Source organism: Archocentrus centrarchus, chromosome 14 (assembly GCF_007364275.1).
Source record: "Archocentrus centrarchus isolate MPI-CPG fArcCen1 chromosome 14, fArcCen1, whole genome shotgun sequence".
NCBI classification, from domain to species: Eukaryota; Metazoa; Chordata; class Actinopteri; order Cichliformes; family Cichlidae; genus Archocentrus; species Archocentrus centrarchus.
Window position 1 is genome coordinate 27727784 of NC_044359.1, and position 18122 is coordinate 27745905.

At 39.4% G+C, this 18122-nt stretch overlaps 1 protein-coding gene across 4 annotated transcripts in view; it reads right to left on the reverse strand.

The window, feature by feature from the left end:
- specc1 (sperm antigen with calponin homology and coiled-coil domains 1) overlaps positions 1-17745 on the reverse strand; it is a 76028-nt gene extending 58283 nt beyond the window's left edge. For 3 of the 4 annotated variants that reach the window (XR_004020952.1, XM_030745607.1, XM_030745609.1), the window contains exons 1-3: positions 17643-17745; positions 718-908; positions 455-590 (exon numbers count right to left, since the gene is read on the reverse strand). Coding sequence is in view for 3 of the 4 variants with exons in the window: in XM_030745607.1 (XP_030601467.1) it covers positions 455-590; positions 718-885 (304 nt within the window). In the remaining variant the exon portion in view is untranslated. Of the gene's footprint in view, positions 1-454; positions 591-717; positions 909-6211; positions 6352-17642 lie in introns of those variants that run through there. The other variant, XM_030745608.1, reaches the window with a different exon arrangement.
- Between the last annotated feature and the right edge of the window lie 377 nt (positions 17746-18122).

Here is an 18122-nt window from a genome sequence, read left to right on the forward strand (position 1 = left end):
GATCCCCCAGGACACCACCCCGTCTCATTAGGAGCATGCCCCAATGTCAGGTATGCATACAAGCATGTGGGGGCCAGACAAACTACTGAGTAACATTTTGAGATTTTGAGAATTTCGGCAAAATGAACTAGCTTGCTGCATCACTGTTTCACTTTGATTTTCTGGGCGTCTTTGAATTCCCTCTGTAGGTTGATCATTTTCATTTCCATCAAACTATGTGGCATCCTTTCATTCCTAACACATTATCCAGTCCATATCAGTACAGACATTAAGCATGACTGTTTTTCCCCATTGAGATCTCATGTGTTTTCAAAGTGTGCCTTTAATTTTTTAGAGCAGTGTATGCATCAAGTGCATAATTTAATGAATATCACATCCTTTCCCCTTTTTATATTATATTGGGTTCTTTTCTACCAAAGAAAGTCTCTAAGATTAGTTGTTGAGAGTCTCCTACCTGACAGGCTGCGAGGACGGGCCTCAGCGAGATCTGAAATGGCTCCCGTAGTTACAGTCTTCTTCAGCCGTGAGCCAGAGGCCGCAGCTCCCTGTGGGGGCTTTGTCAAGGCATCATCACTGCTGGCTCTTTTCAGCTAGAAACACATCTGCTCTTAGTACCAATATTGTAAGTTTAATAAAGTTAGTCATGTTTTGACATACTTTTATTTAGACAAAAATTAGCTGTGTAAATCTGTCACAATCGCTGTGCCTGTGACTCACCCTGCTAAGGCGCTGATCTGAGGCCAGCATGTTGGAGGATCTGGATGTCTTCATGGCTGAGGAGGTGGTGGTGGTGGTGGAGGAAGAGGAACCTGAGGGGGCCTGCCTCACTCGTTCCTGGAGTCCCAGCTTGGGCAGCCCCACCTTGGTGGCGCCCGCTTTCATCATGACTGCGTGTCAGCAGACTACACCTGGGAAAAGTCCCAAGAAAGAGGAGAAGTTGTTCATTATGATAAAATGGTAAACAATAATAATAATAATAATAATAATAATAATAATAACAATAATAACAACAACAACAACAACAACAGCACTAATGCAAGTGTGCAGTAGGCTGATGAATGCTCATGACTGACTTGGTCAGGGCGGTTTTATTTTAACCACTGAGCTCCAGTGTCTATTCCTCAGAGGCAGCGATTTGAACACATGATTTTCCATTAACTAGAAAAAGCTCTGAACAACAAACATCTCTGAGAACAAGATATGACACTGTGCGAAGCTGCTTGGACTTGTAAATATCATTGTCATTATTATTATTATATTATTATTATCATCATCATCATCATCATCATCATCATCATCATCATCATCATCATCATTATCATTATACTCTGTTCACCTTTTTTATTTATTATTTTCGGCCTGTATTTCCTCCTGTCCCCTGTGTAACAATAGATTTGAAAATCATTGTTTTTTTAAAACCTATTTTCTTAACTGGGGTTCATTTACTCAAACATAATTTACATTTTTGTACATCAAACACTCAAAAAACAAAACAAAACAGGAAGAACATACATAGATTTCTGCTAAGTAAGCTAACACAGACTCACTGCCTTTACTGAATGTGGATGGATCACGCTTACTGATGTCTAACACCCCCACCCCCCAGGCCCATTGTGAGCCAGGAAAGACCTTTGATAACGCTTTCTTCCAGTAACACAGGCATATATTACTTAAAAGGAAGCTCAGAAAAATAGGCAACACATTTCCTTCAGGTTAATAAGATGACCATAATGGATTAGCACTGACTTGTGGCATTTATTGCTGTTCCAAAAAATACAAGCAAGGAGCTCCCGTTGCAGGGAGCTTAAATTATTTCAGCAGAAACACTATTGAACCACTTCCTGCAAGAGGGAGGAGAAAGAACCCAATCTCTTATCGGATTTGTTCATACCAGCAGCACTGACCAAGACTCCACACTATATTTACACTTGTAGTAGTAGAAGATATATATGCAGTCTACTACAGCCATTTTAAGGAATATGGTTAAAGTGGACCTATTACAATTTTTCTTATTTTCTGTCATATATAGTACATAGTTTTTATCATCTCAGACAGCTGGCTAAAGTAAGACCCATTCTCCTTGAGCAACAATTTGAAACTTTAATTCATGCTTTTATTATTTCCCATTTAGATTATTGTAATGCTCTTTATTTTGGAATTAGCCAGTTGTCCATAAAGCCGCTCCAGCTGGTTCAGAACGTTGCTGCTCGGTTACTAACCACAGTTAAAAAGAGAGAACATATTACCCCTGTACTGGCTTACCTGCACTGGCTGCCAGTACATTTTAGAATTCAATATTAGATCCTTTTACTTGTTTTTAAATGTCTACATGGCTCTGCTCCTTTTTATCTCTCTGAGCTACTTGACCCATATACTCCGACTTGTTCGCTCAGGTCAGCTGGCCAACTACTCCTGAGAGTACCTAGGTCAAAACTTAAACTCAGTATTGCTGCTCCTAAACTGTGGAATGACCTTCCATCATATATTAGGAGTGCTCCTTTATTATCTACTTTTAAGACTCTTCTTAAGACCCATTTTTACCGTTTGGCTTTTACCCCGAGTTAAGACTGTTGCTTTTAGCTTGTTCTTATTGCTATGTGTTTTGTGTTTTATGTCAATGTGTAAGTGTACTGATTGTACAGCACTTTGTTACAGTTCCTGTGTTTAAAGTGCTCTAAAAATGTAAAAAAGCAAAGTAAAGTAGTGTACTGATTGTGGATACTCATGGTAAACATGGCCATAGTTTCAAATGAGATCATACATACAAGTAATTCCTGAGCGTCAAAAGCTCAGGCATCAGACTGCTTTAAACACCATTTGAGACACTTTTTCTATTCTTGGATCATTATGTCATCATAGAGAGAGAATATCCTTAATATGGTCATCTCAGACACACAGTTCCACAAAAGACCCACCCACCTGCTGTTCAAAGCAATCAGAAGCAAGAGCACTGCCTAGTGGGGCAAAATACACCCGTCACACCATATTAACCCTGTTCATTGTCACCCTGTTATTGAGTGGACACTGTTTTTCTATTCACAGTGACCTTGACCCCAGTGACCCCATGTACAATTCCAACCTTGCTTTGGTCATAAGCTATCTAACCATGAAATCTGGTAAATGTAGGCCGAATAGGTATTGAGAGGACACTTCAATGGACGCTGCCCAGACACCAACCTGGCATGGGTGTTCACATAATATGTCCCGCCTTTTGATGGGCATATAAAAAGTTAGCTCAAGTGGAAAGTGGTCCTAAAGGGGGAGGAGCTAAAACAGCTAGTTTGCGACAGCTGGTGAAAGGAGTGGCTGTATCAAGGCTCAGTATAAGTTAATAAACTCTGAATAATACACAACTACTTGAGCAAAGTCCTGGAATAAAAATATAGAGCTGGAACACAACAGGCTCCTTTTAAAAAGTAGCACAATAATAGGACAGGATGTGGTCAGAGTGACTGTTAAAGGTGTGCATTTGATGTGGGTAATCCACTCATCTGGAGTGCACAGAGAAAGCATACTGGTAAAAGGTTCTGTAGCTCCCATTGGGCAGGCTGACTTATTGATCAGGGCTGTGGTAACCTAACCCTCTGAGAAGCAGAGGACTCTTAATAAGGATACCCTCTAGTCTCTGTAAGCATGTACACCCATGACAGGCCTGTCAGGAAGGGCAGCTTCCTCCCGACTCCAGTAGCAACTATCTATATATGTTTTGTACTGCAGTGAGTGAAATACTGCATGTGTATCAGCTTAGAGCAGGATAAATGATGCTGCAGTAACCAGCATCATGATTTTATCAATTTCTTTATTGCCTGTATGAGAGCATGTGTTTTCCTGTTGGTCCATCATATGATACTTAAGGCCTCTCTAGGCAATATCCCATGACTACCTCCTGCCTGGCCTGGGAGTCTAACACTTCAACTGTGATGTTTCACCTCGCCTCAGATACAGATTGCACAGCTATGGCACCACTCACTGCAAAGCACAAGTTGTGCCTGTTTCTCAACCAGCCCTGAATTCTTTGTAGGCTAAATGAGGAAGTGAGATAAATTTGAGGATGTTTCAATCTCAGATGTATTGGGGTTTTTTTTTTTTTGTTTTTTTTTTTTAAATGTAAGGGAAGTAAGCAGTAGGCAAACATTTTGAAATAATAATTAAAATCAGGCAACTGTAAAACAATAATGTAACATTTGAAAGTACAAGTCTGTAAACTGTAAAAGGCTGATACACTTTGTCTCCACCTCCCTTGGCCACTGCAGAACTCAGTTCTGACCTCTCCATATTCCTCTGCAGAGACATGATTCTCAGGAGCCAGAACCCTGTTCCACTTAGTTTACAACGACCCAGTTATGAAACCTAAAAGTCTTTCTGAGAAAGACAGAAAGGTTGTGTTTTAAACTTGAACTGACTAAAACACTGCAGCTTGCAGAGTCTGATAAAACATATACGTTAGATGCAAAACTGACTTGATGACTTATATACACGATTGGTAAAAGCTAAATATGGAATTTGGTGTAAAAGAAAAATACAAAAAAACCAACCATTTTAGAAAGGGAAATATAATTTGCAGTCACCACAGCAGTAAGTAATAGGTTGTCATCTGCCTTAATTATATTGCTTCCAAAATTGGCAAGATGGCATAAAGGCTGAATATGAGACAGAGAGGAGGAGGAGTTTCTCAAATTTCTGATGGTTGCTGCTGCACTATGCTGCTAAAAGGAGATAAGGGGAAAGCACATGGAGTCGAGAGCAACTGACAGCAGTCATCAGTTTGGGCTTGGACAAGACGATCTCTGATCTGATACAACTCCAGGACGGGGGACAATGTGCTTTCATTACATAACCAAGATCAGCACTGACACACAATGTAAACAGCTCACTAAATCAGACCAAACTGAGATATATGAAAGGTAAACAAATGCAACCAAACACATCTTAATTTGAGGTTTGACAGCCAATTTCCTGCCTCCATATCCCTTAACCTATTGGTTTAATCGTAATGAAACCACTCCATATAAATTTACCACATTAATGTAGTTTACTACTGTTTAAATACCAACCTGGATCCAAGAAATTCATTGTGCAATTATGTAACCTTTCCAGCTCAGCTTGCCACAACCACAAATAGTCTCATATCACAGAGACAAATACAAGCTAACCAGTCCTGGCCATTCTCTGACCTTAAATACAGACTCTGGTACAGTGCAGGACAAGCAAAGCAACCTCCACTTCAAATATTTAGTGTGCATGTAGAATATAAGACAGATGGAAGTGAACTATAACCACCCATCACTCTGTGCATAAGAATGAACATCCTGTCAATTCATTTTATGCAGCCATTAAAGAAAAAATGAAAGCAGTTATCATAGGGGGGAAACTGCAGTCCTACAAAGGAGTGGCTGCAAAATTTGCTGTCTTTTTGTGGTAAGACTCAGTTGGACAGAGTGCATTCAGGTGTGACTGAATACCATTGATACAGTTATTTTATTCCATCCATAGAGAATAATAGAGAGATTCAAACACCTTAAGGCAGAACAAGCCAAAGCTTTGCAGCTATGTTAAACTAATGTATACCATTACCACCAGACCAAGGGCACTGACAAGTCTGCTTCACAGACACGCAAAAGCAGCAGTGTGAATCATTCAACCAATAAGCATATGAAATGTTTCAAACTACAATGGCTAGATAAGAAAATATATATATATATATATATATATATATATATATATATATATATATATATATATATATATATATATATATATATATATAAAATAAGTTACTAGGTTAAATGTCATTCTGAATCATCACATCCTCTTAGCTTTGTTCCTGTTTGGCTATGTAGTTAGCAACAAGATTTGACCTAAATAAACCTTAATGTAATATACCATAAGGATAACATATGGTACCCTCTAGTTAGCCACTATTTTAAAACTTTCTCTTCCAAAAGATCGTAGATTGCAAATTTAGCCAAGCCTACAACCCCCTTCAGAAATGCACTGTAGTTGACAGAAATGTGGAAAACCTGGTGAATTTACTGACTTCAGTGAATTCAAGCTATTCTATTTTAATCTAACAGACACCTGTTAACATTCAATCTAAAGTAAAAGCCACTATCCATAGGAAGCTGTAAAAGAACAGAGTAATGAGATAGTGACGGCAGATTGGTGACAGAGAAAATGCTCAAGTTTAAAGCAAACATTGCAGTTCACTCACGTGTTTGAATGCTGTCCTACCCTCTGCCTGAGTACCCTGCAGCACAAATGACCAAAGTATTTGTCCTTTGCTGAACTTTACAGAGTCTGAGATTGAAAATGAAGAGCCAGGAACAACGGCTTTCTGCCTCTATACAGCAGTCAGGATGAGGAAGTACTGAAGCTGCCAACTGCTGTGCTGTGTGTGCTGTTGCCTCTTTCACTCTCTCATACAAAAGCAAAGAAAGCAACAGTCTCAGCCATGGGCAGGTTTTTCTCCACTCAGTTTTTCCACACTTTTCCTTACATGTGAGGAATACATGGACCATAAGGTGGAAAAGATCTTCAACATATGACATGTGTGGCACTTTGGCAGTAATAATTGTTACTAAGGTGGCCCCCTGAATAAAAATTATTACTGTTATCTCACAGATTCCTGTACATTGTTGAGTTTGATTTAACCTGAAACTGTGTGTGGCATGAGAGAGAACAACCCTTCCACTGTATTCTTAAATTATAGACTATATAACAAGTTTTCTTTTTTTACTTACTGGAAGTTGATTCTGAAAGATAATGATTGATTTATGCCAATGTTGTGCATACTTTATTTCTAAATTATCTGTAGGCTGTTTGCGCACAAACAGAGGCCACTAACACTGACAAAGCTAATCTTTGTCTCAGAAACGCACCAAAATATGAGGGCGGCTCATTTGTGGAGGGGGTCAGCATTTTATGCTCTCCCATACTGATGTAATTCTACAATGTACAGCATGCCAAGGCCGTGGAGCATGTGGGCAGAGTGCGTACTGCTCTCTGGGCTGGGCTGGAACAGGCTCCAGTTTGTGGCAAGTGGTAAACTGAGGAACTCGGTATGACCGCACCCTTATGCCACCACAAAAACTGCATTTTAAAAGGGGCATCCAGAGAGTTTAATAACAGTTGAGAATGCTTTTTTTAAACATGCAGTTTCACACCCAGATCCTGAGTGTGATTTAACATACATTTGACTACAACATTCGACTACATGGATTCACTGATGTTATCATTGTCACTACTTCTGGTGTCATAATACTGCATTGTTTCTGTGAGTGTTCACTGTCAGTGGTAGCATGTGTCTGTGTAGCATCTAGCTACTTAAACCATGACCATAGGATGGTCTCTTGAAATCCTATATTATGATAAACATATAGTTAATGGACCATGTTACTTTAGTATTTGTCAGATGGCTATGAAGCACTTTTGTGGAGATAACTAGCAAAGTAAAGTGTTAACCATCTACCCTTTATGAATGGCTGCAGGACAGCGCATTTCAACACAACGAAGAAGTCTCTTTATTCCAAATCATACAAGAATGCAGAATACTAAATAATAAAATGAATACCCAAAGGGCAGGTGTGACAAGCCAGCCAAAAGTATTCAAATTTCAGCAAGCCATAGATAAGTTGAGACATTTCAGTCAAAACCACAGTTTCTTGGTTTTTTTTTTAATGGAGGTTCAAATCAATTATGTACATATACTTTGTCCATCTATCTAGTAGTTGATTAAAAAAGCAACCTGACTTACTTAAGAAAACCACTGGCAAAACCCAGTGGATTTAGTCTCTGGGGACTATGAACACCTGTGCGAACTTTAATATTAAGCCATCAGAGTTTAAGTGAAACATTTTAGTCTTAACCAAAATGATTATTCCGCAAACTAACATTAGACAAATCTATGCTGCTTTGAAGGCAAAGCTTCTCCATTTCTGGTTTGCATTGCACTTTAAGTTTGTATGTTAAGCTCAGTACAGCTCAGAGAGTACATGTGAGATTTTGTAAACAAGTTGGTGACTTCCATGCAAACTACTGGCGACTGCAGTGGTCTGCTAGTGACTGAAGCAATCACAAGGAGGCTTTTGGTGCAGCACCCTCTTGTGGCCCCACAGCTAAATTTCCTGCACTTGAGTGGTTAAAAAAAATTACTGGAACTTAATTTAGACATTAGTCCCCCACAGTGGAAACAGAAGTTTCATGCCCACAGGGGAAAGTTCCTGCAGTGGATACATGTTATCAGCTGCTGCTTTTTATCTACAACTGATAATATTTACCAAGACAGTGTTGCACTTGCAGTGTCCTTTTCATCATTTTGGTTTTGTTGTGTGAACAAAAATGCAGTCCAAGATGTCCAGCTTGGAGCATGGACTTGGAGGAACCAAGAAAATAAGGAAGCACTTTGCTGACTTTATAACCACCTCCACAATGCACCACAATTAGAGGCCTGTGTCTAAGTATGCTGACCATTTTTCAGTCGTCCAAACAGCCTTCTTCCATATCAGGAAGTTTCTATGAATTTACGACCAGAATAAGCTTCCATACAGTCTGCATAAGATTAAAACCAAACACTAGAAAGGTTAAATATGGAAGCAGGAAGTCGCAGACCCCTGGAGTATGAAACATGCCAAACATTAATAAATAATGATGGTACATAAAACCATGTGGTTGGTTGCTCAATAGGTGGGATGTCTCTCAGGGGATTCCCGTCATCGTGTAATACAAGAGGCCAAGCAGACAAACCTCTGAATAGCACACTTCTCTAATCAAACCAAAAGCACACTTGCAATACAGTAAACACCAAATGCTTCTCCTTTTCTTCCTTTTTCCTCCGTCTGTCTAGAGGAAAAAGCAATGAGTCAGAATCTCCACACAGACACAACACTGTCACATGGGATGTAAAAACAAATGCAAAATGTTCAATGATTCAGCCTCGTGTGTCTAAAAATACAGCTTTTTCCATGACCATTGGGCATGTGAAATTTAAAACTGAAAACAAAATTAGCCTACATAGGCAGCGCATAATAGCATTTAATGTGAAATTGAATTTTTGTTCAGAAAATGTCATTTAGACTGACTATGAAATCAGAATATTAGTAATCATCCAAAGGAACTTGTGGAAACTAGCTCAGAAAATAAAGCAGCCTAACAAAGTCAACAGCTTACAGATGGCAATGTTGTCAGTTCTTCTGAAATAGATATTTCTCAGAAGATTAAGGTTTGATTTCACCAAGTATATAATACTGTATCGTTGAACAGCAGACAGTTTAGATCATTTTAGTGGGGGATTTAATGTTAGCCTGTCATCTGATAAACTCTACCATTCTCTCTTTTTTGGTAACACTGTATCTGAGTGTCAGATTTAAATAAAGCCCAACCACACCAGCTCCAAGATTCATGAATGACATTAGCAGATTAGTAGTTGTTAGTCACTACTGAGGTAGCAACGGGTGAAACCTAATATAGCTATAATGATGTGTATCACTGGAAACTAGCTGGATGCCAATCATAGTGTATAAAGAACACTGAAAATAACCTTCTTATAAATGAAAACAGAGATTATCTGTTTATTACTGCTGCTGATAGTGCTGATAGCGCATTACCAAATCAGCTGCTGAGCAAATGACCATATGCACTACAGCCAGTAAACAGATTACTGTTGCTATTTTAAAGCATATAACACTCCATAATGAAAAGCTATTTTACTTTAGTATCAAAGTGGAGTTGGCAATAAATGTCCAGCAAATTCTTGTAACTCACACGCATGCAAGAATGGATTAATTATGTCTGACCACGTTGGCAGCTCTTAAGCATCTGTGCAGCACCTGGACGTAGGAAAGCAACACGTGCAAAGTCATTATCTGGGCTAAAGTGAAACAGGAAGGAGTGTGGGATCAGCTTGTATCCCACGCTGTGAGACAGTCTCTGTTCTCCCCCTGTGTTCCCCCTTTAGTGAAGAGGGATGTGAAAGTAGGATGCAACAGGATGCAAAAAAGATGTATTAGAGGATTTTCAGCCTAGTTTTACACAAAATACTACAGGAAGTGTGACGTTTTCATAATCAGAGCAATTTGTGAGAACTGAAAGTGAGCAAAATCATGATGCCAGACACACTACAATTAGTAAAGCTGTACAAATATTAACAGAGTGAGAGCATCAAACTGTACTGCTGTGAATGTAGAAGACTTAACCCACAGCTAGGAAGTAATAGTTTATGTGAAATGTGCTGCATATATTTGAGGCTATTGATAATTGTCATTTTAGTGGGGTCAAGTTCCTTTTAATCACAACTAGAACAAGAACCCCCACAAGCCTTACACCATTATACCACATAGATACTCCACTAAAACCCAGGGAAACTACCTTTAAGCATCCGAATATAAAATAGCCTAAAGCTTAAAGCTGCTGTTAAATCAGCACTTTTTGAGTTCAGTAAAAAACTGGGAGAAAGTACAGCTAGTCAGGAAAGTGCTGTGTTGAGTTCCCCATGTTTATGTCCTGTATAATATTCAGACACTGAAAATATTTGTTGCTCAGCTCTGTACTTACATTAACTTTTCAAGTACAAGTTTTTTATTGTCATTAAAATTACATGTCTTTAAATGTATATGGTGCATGTGGTGCAACATGCAAACACAAAAAACGCAAATACAAAAAAAAAAAAAAAAAAACTAAAACTACGAAAACCAAACTAAAGTCTTTTCCTCTCCTTTCATAATAAAATGTAAAAATGAGAGATGTAAACTCCACTACTTCACTCTCTTCATGGCTCCACCATACCTTTTAGAATAAACACCAAGGGCATGGTTAATTAACTTATCATACCAACAAACATGGTTGAATTAGGGTTATTATCTCCTTTTTAAAAAAACAAAAAAAACAAACAAACAAACAAAAAAAAAGGGTTATTATCTCCTCAGTGAAAACTGGTCGCATAAATGTTGACATTATTTCCACATACAGTTACAGACCATCTTTTACAAAGCAAGATATATCAGTGATATTAATGCAAATGAACATCTTTGTTCATTTTAATCCAAGGACATTTGACAGCTAATTTGCTCACTAAATGGTTGTGAGCCAGTACACAATGTTGTTTCTACATACACAGGCTAGTACTACAGGGCCTGTTTTTTTTTTGTTTTTTTTAATACAAACACTTGTAAGCCATTTCAATCAAGAATGCCTTTATTAGTCCCACAAATGGGGAAATTGCAGTTAACAGAACATCCATCCAAAACAAAAAAAAAACATAACACAGACAGGGGGGGACAGATGTCTGAGGTCATGCAACCGTTTCTCAACGGCACTACCTTTAGCAGAGAGACAGAAAGAGATACATTGGGATAGTTAGGTTCAAAAAAATCATCTCATACTGTGTTCATAAAGAACACCTTACGAGGTTCCAAAAAACACCTCAGCAAAAAGCATATTGCACATATAAAGCCGGGATAGCAGTATGGTGGGTAGGGTCAGGGTCAGGAGGGGACGCAGACGGAGACGAGAGGGTGGGGGCATTGTGGAGCCCAGATGCCAGCTCCCAGGCAAACAGTTTATCTTCACCTATATTCTGTCTCATTTGTTGCACTGTGAAGTGAATATGTCTGGTACCATCATCACCTCTCTAAAGCCCAATGTTAGCATCACAATGCAAACACAGCTGTTGATCATGTAGCTCAGTAAGATAAAAAGTGTTCTTCAGAAGGAGAGGTCAGGAGCTCAAGTTGCCCTCCTGGTACGCTTTTCTTCCCCCTCGGCATGTTGATGTTGTGTTTGTTTCATATTTTTCTAGCTGACAAAAAGATAATATAAAACACTCACCATGGCCACGAATGTCACGGTAATTTTGTACTTTTAATGAATTCTTTGAATTGTTCTGGTGTTAAAGATGTCCAGTAGACGGTGAGTTTTCATTAGCTTTAATTTTACAACTATTTTTCAAGGCCAGTAAAAATGGTTAGCCAGCAGCTATTAAACATGGAAATGTTTGCTGGGATTACATATGCATGTCAGCAAAGGTAGTTCCCAATCACTATATCAACCTATAACCTTCCATTCAAATAAACAGCTATCCAGACACACAGTTAATATGTACAATTAGCATGCCTTAAATTGGCTTCAGATGTAAGTTGATCCCTCTATGGAAATATAGCAGAAGAATGACTATAAATAGTGAATAACTGAGGCACTTAACTGTGCCACATCACAGCAGTTACAGTCATCCATTATTTCCCCAAAACCTGCTCTGTCCTGGATTTACCAGTCATATAGGAGCAGTAGCTGAGATAACTACAATCTTCATGCATAATTCATCTGCTCCATCCTCTGTTTCATCTTTCTCAGAGCCAGGCTCCCTCGAGGGGCTAACTTCCTGCTCTGATGGTGTCAAAGTTCTTGTCTGATAAACAGCCAGTCAAAGCCACGTTGCAAAAACTTCAGCTGCTTTTCAGTGTGGCCTGGCTGGCTACATGTACAACGAGTGGGCGGATTCCATAGAAACACTAGCATAGCATCCATGACGGCTGTGAGAGAATAGAAACAGAGCTCAGTAACTTTCCACAATGGAACATCATAGTATTAATGCCACTGACTAGAATTTCTGTCCAACCCCAAAGGAGGCTTCCTCTCTGCCTTTTGAGTTTGCAATAGTACACAGACTTGTGGCATGAGAGCTCTTTAATGTGAACGGTGGGTGTGTCCATTTTAATTTGTATGGAGACTGAAAAAGATTACAATGGTTCAGACATCTTTCAGATACCAAGCAAACATCATAATGACACTCCCCGTGAGTGTATAAACGTCACACATGTGAACTGGCTTGTCCTGTCCTTGGAATACCTCAGTACTTTTAAATGATCTCTCTATTCTTGACTTACATATTACACTTTTTGCAAAGTACACTTGTTCTCAGGAGGCAGTGGAGCCAAATAAGCTTGATATTTGTGTAAAGACCATATCTGCTCTTTACTTCAGATGTAGCCCAAATGACCCATTTACAAAAACAGAAGCATTCCTTGGAGCCACTCAGACTGCGATGCTTGTCAAGAATGCAGTCCGTTTCCTGGACAGTCCTCAACTAAAAACATAGCTAAAGGAAAAATATTCTCTGAGTTACCTTCCTTCTTGAGTGCGCAAACACCTCTCAGACAGAAAACGTGTACTATTGTGATGCCTTTCGGTAGAAAGATATTTAGTTGAAAAAAGAGCAAGTTGGGCCTGGGAATCCTGTGGAGGCTGGCAGCCATCTGTGCCTTTGCACAGCAAAAATATTCAGTTAAAATATCCCACAATATCACAACTTACTGAGAAGGCACACATTCTGCCAGAAACAGGGGTATCTCTATTTATTCAAGTGATTGAATCCCACTTGTAGTACTCATTTCTGTTCCAATCATCCAGCCTCCTCCTTATCTCCTCAATTAAATCCTCCTCCACTGCAGTAAAGGACATGCCACTCCAACTGTATACAGATCAGACCTCGCCTCTTGAGGATGGATAACAACCATTTCTTCTGAGATCACACTGAGTGCTTCCCTCTGCAAGTGTGCTAGAGAAGGAGCGCTGACTGACCACACTGGGCTTGGAAATGGGTTTCTGTTTTAATTTAGCATTAGCACCATAATAGCATTTTATGAGCCTCATGCTGAAGAGCTGTTCTTGATATAGACAAGAGGGCCACAGCACATAGTAATAAATTGTAAATGAATGGTTAAAAGAGAGAGCACTCTGGAAAAATGACCTTAAAGCACAAACTGTTATTCAAGCTATTATATACCAATGACATGCTTTAGCTGCATGACAACGTAACACACTGCTGCTCTGAGTCCCACTGGGTAGGTGAACTATACCCAGTCAGATCTGCTCTTATTCAACACTCAATTTGAACCAATACACAGACCTTAAGCTTAATTTTCATTTGAATCTTTAAAAACTTTCTAAAATAATAACTTGCATCTAAATCCACACATTGGTCTGTTTATTCCTAAGGACTTTCTTTTTCATTCATTTTCATATAAAGTGTTGCCAAGGTTTATGAACATGCCTACAGTCTGAGCATTGACATGTTCAGACCATGGGCATGTTCATAGTCTGAGCATTGACATGCACAGGCTTTCGAAACAGCAACACCTAAAAAACAAAAAACAAAACAAACAACAAAAACAAAAAACAGCATGGTACTTTCTTTTCGTACTCTTGCTTCCTCAATCTGTAATGTGTCCACTAGCTATTTATAGATGATTTTTAAAAGATGCAAGCAGTTAGAGAGCTGTCTAAAATATTTAAGGAACTGTTCATCCACATTATTGAAAGGACACTGAAGGGTACATTACACTTGATAAACTGAGGACCTACAAATACTCACCAATGACCCACACTTGACTCCTGAAACAATGCCAAGTGGTCATTTAGTTATTCCACTTAACCTCTACCCAACATTACATTTTTAAATAAGCTGCAACTCAACAGCAGACAGAAAGGCTGTACAGTGAATTTGGAAAGCTCCAGCGGTCCTTGAGATGATTCAACTTGTTTGCAGTCCACCTGATAATATAAAAATGAGTAGAATTCCTTTTATGATGAAACATAAAATATGGAAAACTTTCCAAAAGCCCTGCATATGCTTTTTTTTTTTTTTTTTTAAGGATATCTAAATATTGATTTTAATCTTGAGCTTAAATGGTTGATTTGTTTTTACAGCCCACATGCTTAGAAATTAACATTATGTTATCTATTCACAGCCCTCAGGCTACTTTTAAGCACTTTCCTTGTTGGTTATATTGGAGTGCTGGAGGTTTGGACAGTGTGTATGTAAGTGTAAGACCAGGAACTGATGTCTTAAGATTTGCACTGTGTCAGCAGGTCATTATTATGCTGGTATGTTATTGCATATGAAGTAACCGGTAAAGAGCTGAACATCAGTGATAAGTAAGCATAGAGGACTGCAGTATCTGCCTTTCACTGTTCTTACTAAATCAGGACAAGGTTACCCCAGTGCAGACTCATTTCATACAGTATATTGGTTACAGCATGTGGATGAAGGACACCAGTGTTAACGTTCCTCTCACCATCCCTTAGCAGCGTAGCTAACTTAAAAGGGGTATTCTTGAGTGTCTGAGACAGCACTAAGAGGAGACCTTGAAATTCTTTCCAATGAGCAGAACAGTGAAGGGGCTCACTAGATATAATTTTCTGTCTAACAAAACAAGCCATTCCACCGGTGGACAAGGGTGATCCCCACATAACCCCTGGCTATAAATGTCACACCAGTGACGGGAAATGGTGTGGATAATGAGTTGAACAGAGGATGAGAGACGCTATAGAACAAATGGCTCCAGGCTCTACAAAGGCACATCTGAGTACCTCTTCTGCAAAGATACCAGTCCTATTAGTTTTGTCATTTTTTTGGATGCAAACCATCTTAAACAACATACACTGATCAGCCACAATATTAAAACCATCAGTCTGTGTCCTCTTGGTGATGGTAAATAAGCTCTGACCCATGGCAGTTATGGGTACAGGACCTCTGTGGTGTCTGGCACTGGGATGTTGGCAGCAGATCATCTGGGTCCTGTGGGTTATGGGGTGGGGCCACTGTGGACTAGACTTGTTCCAACACATCCCACAGATGATCAATAGGATAGTGAAATATGAAGAGGGAAGACAGGGTCATTGCTCCAGACTCCTTGTCATGGTCCTCATGCCATTCCTAACCAGGTTTTTACATGCTAAGAGGACATTATCCTGCTTGGAGGGTTGTTGCCATGAGGAGTGTGTGTGCTTGGTCTGCTGTAATGCTTAGGTGGGTGTATGTGTAATATCCAGGTGAATTTCCCAGGGATGGATTACACTCACTTCACCTGTCAGTAGTTTTAATCTTGTGGCTGATCTGTGTGTATAACACAGACTGAGAAAAGGCAGGAGCCTCTTTCATTAGTAAATGTTCAGAAATTAACAACCTGATGTATCCACTTTACCCCCTGCTACAGTCTGACTGCCCATCATTATGCTGACATATGTCTGACATCCCATAGCACTTTTCCATGTCCTGAACACAGACCAAAGCAGTACTTCCCCTTTTTGGATGGTTAACCATGAGAAAAGCAAAGCCTTCAATTACCTAAAAACAAAACTCACAGTGAATGGTGCAGTGCTTATGTTTGAACTGGCTTTTTTCTTTGCGTACTCAAAAGGGAACAGAAAAAATTGAAAGCTGTCATTTGTTCCCTAATCGCTAGACAATAAAGTGAGCTCTGCAATTAAGATATTTATTTGGCTTCTTAATTTCCCCCTTTTTTTCCTCATTACTGAAATGTCCACTTTTGCTTAAATGCACTGTTCAAACATGACTATGTTAGCCACTGGGCTGATGTTTCTGGAACACTCCTGTAATGTAGTCTACATGTAAAGGTTACCTGGCGTGAGTAAAATTACATGCGGTAGCTTAGTCAGGATAAATTTGTCATAATGAAACATTTAAGGATCTGCTAAAGACATAACCAGCAAACTTTTACAAGTAGCTGCAAGAAAGCACAACAAAGACATGTTTGACAGCTTCACATAGAACTCCTCTAATTAGGAACAAATGGCTGTGAAGAAAAACAGCTTGCAGCAGTTCTTGAAGGTGATCTGCCATTAGCAGCAAAATTTACATAAACCTTGCACAACACAGCTAATCTGGTAAATATATTAATAGTAACTTTATCTCTCAGGGAGGAGTGTTGGACAAGAAGCAAGCTTCAAAAAATCTCTAGCTACTGGATATAAATATCTAAGAGGAAACCAGGACCTGACTGACCTCGCTTTGTGGGGGCTTTAAGACCAACTTGGGGGTACTTTCCACTTTACAGCAGGACAAGCTGATTCCAATTTGTTTAAATATTTATATCAGAGAGATTCTAAACCAACACAATTATAGATAAATATAAATGATTAAAGAAAAGGCTGAAAGGATTTCTAAATTTCCGAAAGAGTTTTAATACACAGACCAGTTCATTTGATACGTTCTGCCCACAGGGTAACACTCACGGAGCTGCCAGGGAAAATAGATGACACTGCCAGACATCTCTCAACACCAACACCGTTTCAATACCTTTAATTTTAATGTTTATAAAGAAGGCGTGAGTACAGATCGCGCTGGACTCGTGATGGTGCAACCTTAGCCAGCAACCTAAAAAATTCAGGATGGACATCTGAAGCGATGGAAAACGGGACATGAAATCCTGCGTTAGTTGTGTTGGTCCACTTTCTGTTGGCCAACGCTGCAGTCCTATAGTGACACATTCAATTAGCGTGAAAACAACACGTCCTTGGCTTGGGCTATAATTTTATGACAGACGTTATCATTTGAGGACAAACGCGTCTGCGCTCACAGTGACTAAGTCGTTACGTTAAAGGAGCAGACACGTCTACAGTGACTATGTCGGCAATAAGCTTGTTACCGTCAGTCACTTCAACGTTGATGCAACTCGGCAAACCAACTGATCCCGAGAGACTCTCTCTGGCCCATTCTTTAATGAGAGACGCCGAGAATAGCAGAGCCTCAACAGTAAAGTTTACACATTTTACCCCAAACAACGAGAGAGAAAAAAAAAAAGAGAAACCCCACAGGGTGTCAGAGACAAACGAGCATTAATTAATCTCACCTGTTCCGTGCTGCGGTGGTCCTGCTCCGTGAACAGGATGCTGCCGTTGTTGCCTCGCGCACGCAAGTCAATAAGGTGTCACCACCAGCGGTGCAAGCCCGAGCCGGTAGGTGGAGCGCGCGACGCGAGTTTAGCGCATATATGCTTTGGCGCAGTGTTTAGGGGTTTCTGGGAAATGTGGTCTTTTCTGTGACCGGACAAGGGAAAGATACATTAGAAACACCGTTTTCCCCTAAGCTCTCTTTTCCCCTGGCTCAGTCAGTGAGCCAGACTTTATTTGAGGAAAGACTGTACTTAATAAAACAACAAAAAAAAAAGCAGTTTAAAATAGACAATACAATAAAAAAAATAATCAATTAAGAAAGAAACCACATCATGTGTAAATTCCCAGTATTTTTGTATATTTTATTTTGCAATATTTTATTTTTTTTGTTGTTTTATTTTTACTGACTTATTTTGTAATTTTTGCATTGTAATTTG